The sequence below is a fragment of the Bos indicus genome, chromosome 2 (assembly GCF_029378745.1).
Source record: "Bos indicus isolate NIAB-ARS_2022 breed Sahiwal x Tharparkar chromosome 2, NIAB-ARS_B.indTharparkar_mat_pri_1.0, whole genome shotgun sequence".
NCBI lineage: Eukaryota > Metazoa > Chordata > Mammalia > Artiodactyla > Bovidae > Bos > Bos indicus.
In genome coordinates this window covers 39,745,964-39,760,586 of record NC_091761.1, presented here as the reverse complement: position 1 = coordinate 39,760,586, position 14,623 = coordinate 39,745,964, and the positions used below count along the sequence as shown (strand labels likewise).

General features: G+C 39.2%; 1 protein-coding gene across 4 annotated transcripts in view; it reads left to right on the top strand.

Annotated features, from left to right (window-relative positions):
• GPD2 (glycerol-3-phosphate dehydrogenase 2) overlaps positions 1-14,623 on the top strand; it is a 150,540-nt gene that overhangs the window by 24,473 nt on the left and 111,444 nt on the right. For 3 of the 4 annotated variants that reach the window (XM_019972543.2, XM_019972534.2, XM_070767690.1), the window contains exon 2: positions 11,397-11,506. In XM_019972543.2, the coding sequence (XP_019828102.2) occupies positions 11,405-11,506 (102 nt within the window). In that variant the 5' untranslated portion in view covers positions 11,397-11,404. Of the gene's footprint in view, positions 1-7,691; positions 8,017-11,396; positions 11,507-14,623 lie in introns of those variants that run through there. The other variant, XM_070767711.1, reaches the window with a different exon arrangement.

The following is a 14,623-nucleotide window of genomic DNA, read 5'->3' as shown; positions in this document are numbered from 1 at the left end:
TATAAGAGGTGGGCATTTTGGGGAAGGAACACTTTAGACTTTCTTATAAGGGACATTTTATATAAGGCCTCTCAGGATTTCGGAGAAGGCAATGGCACCCCACTCCAGTACTCTTGCCTGGAAAATCCCATGGATGGAGGAGCCTGGTAGGTGGCAGTCCACGGGCTCGCACAGAGTCAGACGTGACTGAGCGACTTCACTTTCTCAGGATTACCTTAAATTACATATTTGGTAAACAAAGAGGCAATCATATATTTTTATGGAAAATCAATGATAGGATTTTACAGCAGTAAACAAAAATCCATTAACATATCTAAGATGATAGAAATATATGTTACTTGGTTTTACACTGAATTTAAAATGGAAAACAAGTTCACCTACATGAACTAACTGTAGTTTTTTATGATTTTTGATAGCAATTCTATGGGAAGCAGATACAATAGAAATTATCCCATTATGAATTAAGCTACGATCATTTGCATTTAATGAATGTAATGCTATTGTTAGCTGAGATGGGCTTCATTGATTTCTTGTAATTCTACAGTGAACCTTATGAAAATTAGAGAAAAGGGTCAAATTTGTGACTGTAATATTGGTATGCATTTTAGAAATGGCAGAAGGCATAAATACACAATATGGAAGCTGTCTTGGAAACCCTATTTATTTTTTTTAAAGTCAGGTCTTACATAATAAGTGACAGCTTGAGTGTGAGCATGTATCGTCCTGTTCCTCTGGGGTTCTCTTCCCTTTCGATATGTTTTTGTTTTAGAGGACTTTGTAAAGTAAATGCTTTAATTGGTTGTGGCATTGCATTTTAAATTAAAAAAAATAACACCAAAAGAATTCATGTGATAATATTTTGAGTTTAATTTTTATAAACAGAGGTTTCTAACTGGCTCATTTTAAATGGTTGACCTTATTTTCTCTCTCTTTTTGGGAGAGGTGCCATTTGCTTACATTTCTTAAAGTCTGATTTGAACCTCTGAAACCAGCTCAACCCCTTTTCTGTGCCAATTCCTTCTGTCAAGCTTCCAGGCGCCTGCCCTCCGTTGACCCGGAGGGGTGGTCCTAGGCTAACCTCTTTCTGAGTCATCTGTAGCTGTGTGTTGTGTTTGTTCTAAAGTGTTACAGTTGACCTAAAGGTGCCCCAGAGAGACTAGTAGAAATCATTTCCAAAGTACCTTCTTGCAGCTCTGTGGACCAATATAAATATTATAGTGTTTGTCTTCTTTCATTTTCTCTTTTGTTACCTGATCCCTCCCATCTCCCCAGCATGTGGGAGCTTAGTTCCCTGACCAGGGATCAGGGATGGTACCTGCACCCCCTTGCAGTGGAAGCGCAGAATCTTAACCACTGGACCACCGGGAAATCCTCTTTGGTCTTTCTTAAAATGTTCTCCCTTCATTTTCTTTTCCCATTTTTTGGGTTAGACCCTCTGGCAAGGGATTTCCTGGGGAAACTGATTGGAAATGGAACCTGCCCTGCCCTAAAGTACTCTGACTTTTAGAGAGGATGTGAAAGACAGGGGCCAAGCTAGGGTTGGATGCTGTGCTAGGCATGTGAACATTGCCTAAGCTTACTCATCCACCATAGCCAAAATTTTGGACATCCAGAGTCTGAGGATTCATTTTATTTCTAAGTTTTCTGCTGACTTTGACATGGTTCTTTCATTTATCTTATTTTCCAGGAGAATGCTTTTCTCAATGATTTCAGAAAAATCTTTTTGCTTGTCCTTTGATATCCTATTCAGTGTGTGTATTTTTTACAACTATAGTTTTTTCATTGTTATTATTGTTTTTTGGCTTATGGGAAAAAATATATCTAACATTTCATGCAAAGATGGGCTCAATAAAGGACAAAATGGTATGGGCCTAACAGAAGCAGAAGATATTAAGAAGAGGTGGCAAGAATACACAGAAGAACTGTACAAAAAAGATCTTCACGACCCAGATAATCACGATGGTGTGATCACTCACCTAGAGCCAGACATCCTGGAATGTGAAGGCAAGTGGGCCTTAGAAAGCATCACTACAAACAAAGCTAGTGGAGGTGATGGAATTCTAGTTGAGCTATTCCAAATCCTAAAAGATGATGCTGTGAAAGTGCTGCACTCAATATGCCAGCAAATTTGGAAAACTCAGCAATGGCCACAGGACTGGAAAAGGTTAGTTATCATTCCAATCCCAAAGAAATGCTCAAACTACTGCACAACTGCACTCATCTCACACGCTAGTAAAGTAATGCTCAAATTCTGCAAGCCAGGCTTCAGCAATACATGAACCGCGAACTTCCAGATGTTCAAGCTGGTTTTAGGAAAGGCAGAGGAACCAGAGATCAAATTGCCAACATCCGCTAGATCATGGAAAAAGCAAGAGAGTTCCAGAAAAACATGAATTTCTGCTTTATTGACTATATCAAAGCCTTTGACTGTGTGGATCACAATAAACTGTGGAAAATTCTGAAAGAGATGGGAATACCAGACCACCTGACCTGCCTTTTGAGAAGGCTGTATGCAGGTCAGAAAGCAACAGTTAGAACTGGCCATGGAACAACAGAGAAAAGGAGTACGTCGAGGCTGTATATTGTCACCCTGCTTAATTAACTTCTATGCAGAGTACATCATGAGAAACGCTAGACTGGAGGAAGGACAAGCTGGAATCAAGATTGCCAGGAGACATATCAATAACCTCAGATATGCAGATGACACCACTATTATGGCAGAAAATGAAGAGGAACTAAAAAGCTTCTTGATGAAAGTGAAAGAGGAGAGTAAAAAAGTTGGCTTAAAGCTCAACATTCAGAAAACTAAGATCATGGCATCTGGTCCCATCACTTCATAGGAAATAGATGGAGAAACAGTGAAAACAGTGGCTGACTTTATTTTGGGGGGCTCCAAAATCACTGTAGATGGTGATTTCAGCCATGAAATTAAAAGACGCTTACTACTTGGAAGCAAAGTTATGACCAAGCTAGAGAGCATATTCAAAAGCAGAGACATTACTTTGCCAACAAAGGTCTGTCTAGTCAAGGCTATGGTTTTTCCAGTGGTCATGTATGGATGTGAGAGTTGGACTATAAAGAAAGCTGAGCACAGAAGAATTGATGCTTTTGAACTGTGGTATTGGAGAAGACTCTTGAGAATCCCTTGGACTGCAAGGAGATCCAACCAGTCCATTCTAAAGGAGATCAGTCCTGGGTGTTCTTTGGAAGGACTGATGTTGAAGCTGAAACTCCAGTACTTTGGCCACCTGATGTGAAGAGTTGACTCATTGGAAAAGACCCTGATGCTGGGAGGGATTGGGGGCAGGAGGAGAAGGGGACGACAGAGGATGAGATGGCTGGATGGCATCACTGACTCGATAGACATGAGTTTGAGTAAACTCTGGGAGTTGGTGATGGACAGGGAGGCCTGGCGTGCTGCGATTCATGGCATCGCAAAGAGTCGGACATGACTGAGCAACTGAACTGAACTGAACTGATGCACAAAATAAAGGCAAATCTAGAGAAGAAGGTGAAGACACTTAAGTATTCCCTGTTTTTTCAGGATTTTATGCATTCACTTATTTCCTTTGGGATAGTCTTTTGTGGATAACCCTTGGGTCCGTTTTCTATCCAGACTTGGCCTAAATCCTTTTCAAAAACGTTTAAAGCAACCGTAAAAAGAGCAGTTCATTTTCAGTTTATAGGCTTGGGCTCATCTTTGTTTCCAGAGGACAGGTTGATGGGCCCCTGATGTTGACTGTGTTGTTCATTTATGTCTGACAGCTTTCAAGGACGCTTGAGGGCTGCCTGTTTCTAGAGGGATCACAGGCTGCTCTGTGAGATGTATGTGTACAGAAGTGCCTCTCTGCTTGGCTGGGGAGGATCTGTTTGTAGGCAGAGTGTTAATCATTCTCCTTTCTGGAAAGTCAACCTTGGGGAAAGAGGTGCTAGTACATGACGTGCTTTGATTGGTATGCGTGTAAGTTCTTTATCAGCTTGTGCTTGGTGTACCTAAACTATGATGTTCTTTCTTATGGGAAAGTATGCACAACATTTGCTCTCATATCAATTGTAAGAGTAAAGGATCTGCTTTGTTGAAACATGGCTAGTTCAAAGCAACCCTCCAAATCTTGACTTTTATAGTTAAAACTGCTTGGGTGGGAAGGTGCTTTTGTGCTCACTCCCTCTCCTTCCATTTTGCTGTGGACTTGCAGTCAACTGCTATGATTCTAGACTTGCTGTGTAGGAGTTCCTCTGATGAGGCCTTATTTAGTAAGAATCATGCACCTTTCTCCCTTAAGTTACTGAATTTGTGTGCAGGTAGACCTTGAGGCCTGGCTTTCTGACTTTTGCCATCTGTGGGTTTGACATAGTGTCATGGCTCAAAATAGATGAGGGGGAGGCTTTCCACACACAGCTACAAGGTGGGGTGGTGGCTGCACAACTGAAGTGTCAGGAGCTTCTTGCTGCCTTTGGACCTGCATCTGCTTAGGTAGAGGGTGGGTGAAGTAGTACATGCTACATCTAGGTTACATGCTGGGAGTTTTGTTTTTGTGTTTTAATTGCCTTGTTCACCTGAGGTTCTCTGTTCAGTGATCAGAAGTGCATGGAATACCTTTATATCTTGCAAGAGAACACGTGTTCCAGGGATCACAGTGCTTGTGGTTGCAATGACTCTTCTGAAAAAAATGATCTTTGAGCTATCCTCTCCACTCCCCACTGCCCACACCGATCACTCTTAAAAGGGATGGAGAGAAGTATTTTTGCATCCGTGCTAGCCTAAAAGTGAAAACCCTAAGATACCTCAGCCTTTCTTAAATTAATGTAGAGCCTGGAGATTAGGAAGGAAGATAGGAGTTTTTGTAGAAGTGAAGGGACCCAGGACTTCCTCCGTAGAGGAGGAAGACTGTCTTTGGAGAGATTTTTATTTATGCTAAATTAAGAGAGAAGCTAGGACTGGAAAACAGGGAGAGGGGTTTGAAGACTCTGTTTTGAGAATTTAGGGGCCAGGAACTGTGCTTTCATTCTGGAATAAATTCTCTTGTGAGTAGTTGCCGAGAGGAACCTCAACCTTTTTCACTGGATGGTTATTTCTTGTTTTTAAATCTCAAGTGTGTGGTCAAGTTATTTAAATGCATGATTTCACTGGCAGAGTAGCCTTACCTTTGAATAGGAGGAGGCAGAAGTGGTGAGCTCTCAGGCTATCTAAGATAATATCCGAGCGGTTGAGTTCACTGTTGAAGTCACTCAACTGTCTATAATGGGAGTCCTACAAGGACAGCCAGGAATTCTGTGCCAGAAAAGGTGCAGGGTTAGCTCAAAGCATGGGTCAGCAAACTTTGAGAAGTAGCAAGTCCAGTTTTTGTTTTGCTGGCAGTAAGTACATTTTATTTTGTAGCGGGTTTGTCTGTCTGTCGGTTCTTGGCAGAAGATTCCCCACACCATAGCTTTAGCTCCGAAGACTCATTTGAGTTTGAGACCCACCTATCTGTTTGCAGTTTTCTCTCTGTTAGGTGTTCTGTCAAGATCTTAAATATCTTTGGTTCCAAATGAGCTCCTCTTCTCCCTTAAACTTGCTACGCTTTCTGATTCTTAATGTTGTAATGTTGGGAAAAGTCCCCAGTTACCCAGGCTAAAGCCCCTTATGCCATTCAGTCTCTTCCTGTTTCCTTCCACAATCCCTTGTCAGATTTCTGCAAAGCATCATTGTCTGCATTTGTATTTTTTGATGTTGTCAGATTTGTGCAAAGTATCATTGTCTGTGTACTTTTTGATGTTGTCCTAAACCAGACTTTCATCTTCTCATGTGGGAACTATTACTGCCTTCCACTTGGTCCCTCAGTCTTCATCATATGCTTCAACACAACAATCTACTTGAACATTCTTCATAAGTCATGCAATGCAGCAGCTTGCTTCGCTCATCTGCAATCTCAGCTCATGATCAACAGAATATCATAGAAAAATACCTTATTCACATGTACAGAGTCTTCTTATCTCTTGCTGTGAGCTTTTCTTGGAAACCTCATTTCCAAATGAACATCATCTCCAGGCAAACCAGATAACATCTTGCATGCCTCCTGAATTTTACCATGAGGTTCCTCTTTCTCCTCCAGATCTTTCTCAGTCCAGACCTGCCCATACTCACTCCCCTCCAAATCCTTTTTTCTTAAAGAGCCTGTTCAAGTATCTTCTCTTCTGAATTAATTCACCAGGTATGCATGGGTTTATTTCTGGGCTCTGTATTCTGTTCTGTTTACCAATGTATTTCTTTTTATGCCGGTACCATATTGTTTTAATTATAATAGATTTGTAATATAGCTTGAAATCAGAAATTGGGATGCTTTCAGCTTTGTTCTTCGTTCTCAAGATTGCTTTGGCTATTCAGAGTCTTTTGTCTATCAGAGTATGAATAACATTTAGTGTAGCACAACTAGTTATAAGACAGTAATAAGACAGATTTTGTTATTTAAGCTTTCAAATTCATTATAAGTTCCTGGAGGGCAGTTGATAAACTCACAGATATATTTAGTTGAGTAACTTTAGTTAGGTTTTTTTTTTTTAGTTGGCCTAGTGTTCTCCTTGCAAGAATTAGAGGGCTGGCATTGATCTGTGCAAATACAGGAGCCAGTCCTGAGTCAACATATATATGATTTATTCATAGGCTATTAAACCTGGACATCATGCTCTGATAACTAAGATAATTTTATTTTTGGATGATTTTTCTACCTCTGGTTTTCTTTTTTACCTCTGGTTTCCTCACACTTTTAGTTGCAATAGGTGTTATTGGCATTTTTGTTCCCAGTCTTTGCTAGCTTCCTGGTTGCAGCTTTTATATAGAAGACAGTAATCTTTTCCTCTTTGTAATCACTGTGAAAACTTTTTTTTTATAATGGAATGTAAATTGGTACAAGTAGTTCACAGCTTATGGTTTTTAATCTGGTGTTGCATTGCTTTCTTTGAACATTAAAACAGTTTTACCTTATCTGGCAGGTTACTAGTAGTACTAATACTAGTAGTATTTTGTCAGAGTCTTCTTCATTGCCTTAGAGAAACCCTAATGTTGAGGCTCTGTACACTTTGGGTGAATGCTTGAGAATAGGATCTTCTTGGAGGAATAATAGCAAAATATGGTGTGAGTCTTGGGGAGCAGTTACCTTTTCAGAGCAAAGCCAGGGCAGAACCACCTCATGATTAAGAACAAAAATTAAGTTGTGGTTTTGTCACTTACTGTGACTAGCCTAGTACAAATCTCCTATTCCCTTTGAACTGCAAGTGCCTCTTTATTAAAGTAGGATGTTGTGAGGGTGATATGAGCTGATCTATGTAAAGAATGAAAATCATGGTACCTATTACCTAGCAAATAAGTCGGTAAATGGCAGCTATTGTCATTATAACATTAATAATGATGATAATGACAGTGATGATTATCATCATCTTAGGAGAGCCAGGTAAAATTGACTGCTTCTATGTTTTTATTTTTGAATTATCTCTAAGAGTGACTTAATTTGTTACAAATTAAATCTACTACTTAGATTATCTTATGGATACATTTGATCACAATAGAAATAATAATGTTACTTCAGCATAGTTATTTTATGAAAATACTGAAAAAAGAAAGTTTTTATTATAGCCAATTATCACTAATTCTGCAAAATAATGTCAAAGCAGTTTTCCTGTAGTATTTGTGGCTCACTGAGAAAATCCATGAAGATAATCCTCCTTAGCAAGTTTTGGTTTCAGGAAAATCAAACTGAAGCAATATAATAAGGTGAGCAGGGAATGTGAGGACCTACACAATTGGAAAAGCTAACCCCAGACTTGACTGAATGACTTCTGCTGAGACCCTTGATGACTGTGTTGTATAACGTCCCTTAGTTGGCTGTTTTGATGTGTGGTGTCCTTTGTGAGGTCATCAATGACATTATCAAGAAGACAGAAACAGTGATACTGAGCTAAAGTCAACCACCTATCAAACTCATATCCAAGCAACTGCCAGGCTGTTATCTGTATGGGATGGGCACTGGCGTTTTTCAGGTAAATAGAACTAGGTCTCTATTCTTTGTTTCTAATTGTTCAGTTGAGTTCAGTCAGTTGCTAAGTCGTGTCTGACTCTTTGCGACTCCATGAACTGCAGCACGCCAGGCCTCCCTGTCCATCATCACCTCCCGGATTCCACCCAAACGCATGTCTATTGAGTCGGTGATGCCATCCAACCATCTCATCCTCTGTTGTCCCCTTCTCCTTCTGCCCTCAATCTTTCCCAGCATCAGGGTCTTTTCTAGTGAGTCAACTCTTCGCATCAGGTGGCCAAAGTATTGGAGTTTCAGCTTCAACATCAGTCCTTCCAAAAAACACCCAGGACTGATCTCCTTTAGGATAGACTGGTTAGATCTTCTTGCAGTCCAAGGGACTCTCAAGAATCTTCTCCAACACCACAGTTCAAAAGCATCAATTCTTTGGTGCTCAGCCTTCTTTATAGTCCAACTCTCACATCCATACATGACCACTGGAAAAACCATAGCCTTGACTAGATGAACCTTTGTTGATAAAGTAATGTCTCTGCTTTTGAACATGCTCTCTAGGTTGGTCATAATTTTCCTTCCAAGGAGTAAGCGTCTTTTAATTTCATGGCTGCAGTCACCATCTGCAGTGATTTTGGAGCCCCCAAAAATAAAGTCAGCCACTGTTTCCACTGTTTCCCCATCTATTTCCCATGAAGTGATGGGACCGGATGCCATGATCTTCGTTTTCTGAATGTTGAGCTTAAAGCCAACTTTTTCACTCTCTTCTTTCACTTTCTTCAAAAGACTTTTTAGTTCTTCTTCACTTTCTGCCATAATAGTGGTGTCATCTGCATATCTGAGGTTATTGATATGTCTCCCGGCAATCTTGATTCCAGCTTGTCCTTCCTCCAGTCCAGCGTTTCTCATGATGTACTATGCATAGAAGTCAAATAAGCAGGGTGACAATATACAGCCTTGACATACTCCTTTTCCTATTTGGAACCAGTCTGCTGTTCTATGGCCAGTTCTAACTGTTGCTTCCTGACCTGCATACAAGTTTCTCAAGAGGCAGGTCAGGTGGTCTGGTATTCCCATCTCCTGCAGAATTTTCCACAGTTTATTGTGATCCACACAGTCAGGCTTTTGCATAGTCAATAAAGGAGAAATAGATATTTTTCTGGAACTCTCTTGCTTTTTCCATGATCCAGCAGGTGTTGGCAATTTGATCTCTGGTCCCTCTGCCTTTTCTAAAACCAGTTTGAACATCTGGAAGTTCACATTTCATGTATTTCATGTATTTCATGTATTTCATGTGTTTCATGTATTACATGTGTTTCATGTATTGCTAAAGCCTGGCTTGGAGAATTTTGAACATTACTTTACTAGCGTGTGAGATGAGTGCAATTGTGCGGTAGTTTGGGCATTCTTTGGCATTTCCTTTCTCTGGGATTGAAATGATAACTGACCTTTTTCAGTCCTGTGGCCACTGCTGAGTTTTCCAAATTTGCTGGCATATTGAGTGCAGCACTTTCACAGCATCATCTTTCAGGATTTGAAATAGCTCAACTGGAATTCCATCGCCTCCACTAACTTTGTTCATAGTGCTAGGGAAGTCCAATTGGTCCAATTAGGGGATCGTATGCTATCTCTGGGCTGCTAGGGTTTCATTGTGCGATCCATTGGCACCCATTTGAACATTTATAGCCGTACTAGGAATGGTGATGCTGAGCTGTGACAAACAGGTGCCTTCCAAATTGGTCAAGTTGTGGTTTTCACTGTCAGAAAATCGTGGACGTTAGGTTTTGCTTAGGGTTGACTGAATGTTGAATGGAAGCCTCAGCCAGTATACAGCAACTCTTTTGCGTAACTTGGGAGAGAGGGGACAGTTGATGCAGTGAAGCGGTGGAAAAGAAAAGACCTGCAACTGCAGAGAACATATGCATGTAAAATATTTTTCTGGTGATAATCTTAAAAATAAAGATAAGTCTTAGAATTTAGGAGTTTGTCTGGAAAAAAAATGAAGATTAGAGAAACAATAATACTTTAAGAAATGCTAATTTTTTCCCATATATAATTCTAGTATTCCAAAATGGATTTTACTGTACAGTCATTACCAACTGTACTGAAATTCTTTGATTTAAGATAGTTAATGCTAATATTCTATTCATTCAACATGAACTCAAACATTTTAATTGTATCATAATTTACATTGAGGCAGTGTATGTTTTTTACTATCCTAGGTTAAAACTGGCCTCACATTAAATACTTTGAGTCATGAGATCTGTAGAGTAGAAGGTGTGAGTCTAGATAGGTCAGAACTTCACCCATCCAGCAGTAGGGTGCTGGCTCCACTGTAAGATTTTGATGTGCCAGCCGCTGTTGTAAGTGGAAGACTTAGAGGGGTCAAATTGCTCAATATTAACTCTAAGTTAGAATTGTTTTTAAGTGATCACACAGTGTTATCTTTTTTGTTTGTTTAGCATAATAAAAGGGAGTAGGTTTTTCAGTGGAATTTTCATTTTAATTTTTTTTGGTTTCTGGAGAATGTTAGACTGTACAAGGCCTGAAACAAACAAACAAAAAAAAAATCAAGAAATTCCATCAATCCAAATGAGCAGACAGAAAGTCGATAGCTAACTCAATGCAAGACTTTATTTAGAAATATACAGCGAGCATGAAGGAGTGCTGGATCTAGAGGGTTTCCCATTGAAATTGTGGTGCCATGCAAACTCTGACTAGAAGAAACCTTCTTTTTCATTCTTTTAAAAGTTCCCTTAATGAAAGAAATTACAGCACTGTTGGATCTGTCATTTTGTAGAAGGGTCAAAGCATGGTTTTCCTTTACTTTTTAATCTGTAAAGTGTAGACTCTTCCAGGGCTAGAAATGTAAGTGTGTTGGCTTTCAGTTTTAGTGAGAAGTTTATTGGGAAGGGGAAAACTCAGGAAGAGAGTTGTACCAGGGTGGAATTAAACACTTGCCAAAGAATGCGGAGCAGGCATCAGGTTCATTGTGATGTTGAATGACAGAAGACTTCGACTAGTTCTTTTTTGTGGAGGGGATTAGTGGTTGAACAAATTCGCAAGTACAGCTTGCAATTTTGTCAGACACACAATGACATTTCTTTTCACAGCTCTCTTGACTTTATACTATTTAAATATCCTCAGTTGTCTCTGAATTTTCCTTTTTGTAATTCCTGTTGGACAGTAACTTTTATGTTGTCAGTTTCCTAGGGTTTTTTGTGTGTTGGTTTTGAATTGTGGTGTACAAATTGGTATGTTAATAAATTCCTTATGGTTTGTTTTTGTTTCTAGTTTAACATAATTTCATTATCTATACAGTTTATTTTTATTATTAGATTATTATGTGATAAAAATCTCAACTTTTTTGTTTCCTTTTTTTTTGCCTTTTAGGCTAAGAAATGGCATTTCAAAAGGCGGTGAAAGGGACTATTCTTGTTGGAGGAGGTGCTCTTGCCACTGTTCTAGGCCTCTCTCATTTTGCTCATTACAAAAGGAAGCAAGTAAGTAATTATCCATGTATTGATTATAATATGAAACTTAAGTCTGTTAAAGTACTGTATATGAAATGAGTGTAATGGTATTGTTTAGAAATTACTATCTCAGCTTGATCTGAAAAACACTAATTTAGAATATTGCCTTAATGATCATTGAGAACTATGTGTATCTCATTTTTTAAAAAGTAAATTTCTTTATCAGAAAGCATTATATTACTTAGCCTCTGTTTTGGCTCTTTGGTTTTAAAAGACTGCTTTATTTCCGAGTGCCATGGTTTATTCACTTAGACTTTCTTTGTCTAATTCATCCAAATGTCTGGATACCTTCTATGTTCCTGCCAAGAGTTTGTCTTATTAGCAGGCAGACAGCTGAGAAAGGAAATGGGAAAAGAAAGAGCCTACACAAAAGACCCAACTCAAAATTTTGGGTTTATTTCTGAAAGGTTTAGTTACTTACGTAGCATTATTATTTATACTGGGTAAAATTTTTAGTGGGAGAAAGCTATGAAAATAGAATTGGCATGAAGTTTCCAAATAATTCAGAGTGTTGGTTTCTTTTCTTTTTTTTCCCCTTTGCACTACAACTATGCTTTCCCATAGTTCAAGTTGATGCCAGGAAATAACTTTTGGTTTTGTTCTTTTCAGGATTGAAATACTAACTCAGTAATTAGTATTAATCTCCTGTCCCCTCTTCCCAACGTCATTAGGACTTTTTGTGATACCAGCTGGTTGGTTCATCCCAGATTCAAAGACGAAGGTGAAGCAATTTGGGAAACTATTTGCAGTTGGGCTATGAACTACTCATATCCTACATTTTTGTGAGAACCTTTCAGCCCTGCCTGGGTTGTCTAGTTCTTGTTTCTGTTCCTGTGTGCTCCAGGGTAGTAGAGCCAGTCACACTGCTTGGAGTCTCATGTCCTGAATGGGAACTGCCATGTAAAAAACACATATTAGGAAGAATCAACTTGCTGGCTTGTATATTTAAAACAACAAAAAAAGGAAGCTAAGTTTTAGTGCTGGATCCAAAAGATGGACAGTATTGGATATAGGTTGTGGTGTTTCTTTCCATTCTTAACTGTGAGCACATTACTCTTGTTTTTTGTTTTTTCCTTTGAACTTTTTATTTTATATTGGGGCATAGCTGATTAACAATGTTGTGATAGTTTCAGGTGAACAGGGAAAGGACTCAGCCATACATATACATGTGTCCATTCTCCCTTGAAGCCTGCTCCCATCCAGGCTGGCACATAGCACTGCACAGAGTTCCCTGTGAGTGTATTGCTCTTAAGGTTTCCCTAAGTATACATGTTGCAGGTATTACTGACTTTCTATTGAAGCTCATTCTCACTCCTGAACACACTTGATATACTATTTCTTTTAAAATGTTTCCTTGGTTCCTTAAAAATAAGTGTGAAAAGATGATGTTGTTTCTGCTGAGGCTATTTTAGAAGTGCAGTTCTGTTTGGGGCATGGACTTTAACAGATTAGATTTCGTCTGCCATCTTTACCAGTACACTCTGAAACGATACAGGAAAATGCCAGTGCCAAAGGTCCCGATATCTAATATGATGAGTTGTTGCTAAATTTGTACATGGTTCCTGTCTGTTAACCATAGTAAGCATGTTCTATTTCAGAATTTATAACTTAACTTTGTACCCAGGGAATACTGTTTCGGAAATATGTTTTGTTGTTGTTTGATTTCTCTTTTATTTCTCAATAGAATAAGCAGTTGATACTGCCTCCAGTCCATCAAGTTAGGAGTTAATTTTAGTCAAGAACATCAAGTCAAGCAAGGGTCTGTTGATTCCTGCATATTTTGTCATTTTCTCCTTCCTAAGTTAGACATCCTGACCACCCTAATAGCCAGTTGAAACAGATACCAGCAGTTTTGAGTCATTTATAATTTTAATCTGACAAGTTCTTTTGAGAAAAATCACCATAGGCATATTCTGTCAATGAGTTGCAGGAGACGCCCGCCCAAGTGCATGTGTCTTCTGTGTTGATTCCTGTCCCTTAAAGCCACTGCCATGAGCATGTTTTTGGTAGCAGGTTTGGATCTAGCCATAGGGATTGGCAGAAAAAGAGAAAGGGGTATGTGTGGAGGGAGGACCAGCTCAGTTGAGCCTTTGACATAAAATGACCACAGGCCTTAGCTGTCCTCTTTCAGAGAGAATCTGCCAATCAGAGCCATTCTAGGGGAGGAAATTTTCCTGACTTCAATAGTCAAGAAAAAGCTGTCCCTTGATGCCCCTTATTTGGTTACATTTTATAGAAGCTGTGGCCTTAAATGTGACTAGGCGTGCTCTTATTTTTCTAGAGAGCAATGCTTAAAAGTATTGGCTTGTGTTTCTTATGTTTTTTCCCCCCAGTTTTTATGAGATGATGCCAACCAATAAACCGTCCTCCTTTAATGATAAGTTAGTGTTGAAAGCCCAAGGTACTGATGTTTGAGAAAGCAGTCGGTTGACTTTTAAGTTCAGGCACATTTTGCTGGCAATCCTGCACTTGAAGCACTGCTTCCACTGGCCCCAAGCTGGTGCTTATTTGATATTCCTGGTACAAAACTTCCTCCCTAAAATACAGACAGAGGTTGTATTCTAAATACAAACGGGCTGATTCTAAAAGGTGGTCAATTGTTTCAGCACCTTTGGTGGTGGATACTTTTGTAAGTGTTTTGGTGCCAGGTCAGCTCACAAAATTCTTTGAAATTAGCTTCTATTTGCAAGGAAAAGAATAGAAGGAGAACTATTACATATACCTTTTTTTTTTTTATTAATTAAATGGAAAACACAGTGAAATTCACTAAAATGTGATTCACTTCCCTTTTACTCAGTTGCTTGAATAAAAGCTGCAGTAGGTGAGGAAATACAGATATTTGTGAAGACTGGCATTTTCAGGGGCAGGTTGGAGGTTATAGGTGATAGTAAGGATTTTTTTGTTCCACCCTACTTTGTGGTGTGACTTTTCTTCATGAAAGCATATTATTAACACTTATGTTTTTCAGGAGTGAATAGTCTCCACTGTTGACTCAAGTCAAGAGAAATTTTTTCTTCTTTTGAGATAAATAAGGTCACATTTGGAAAAGGTGGAGATCATGGCCTAGGCAGAGAGCTGTGGTTGTTG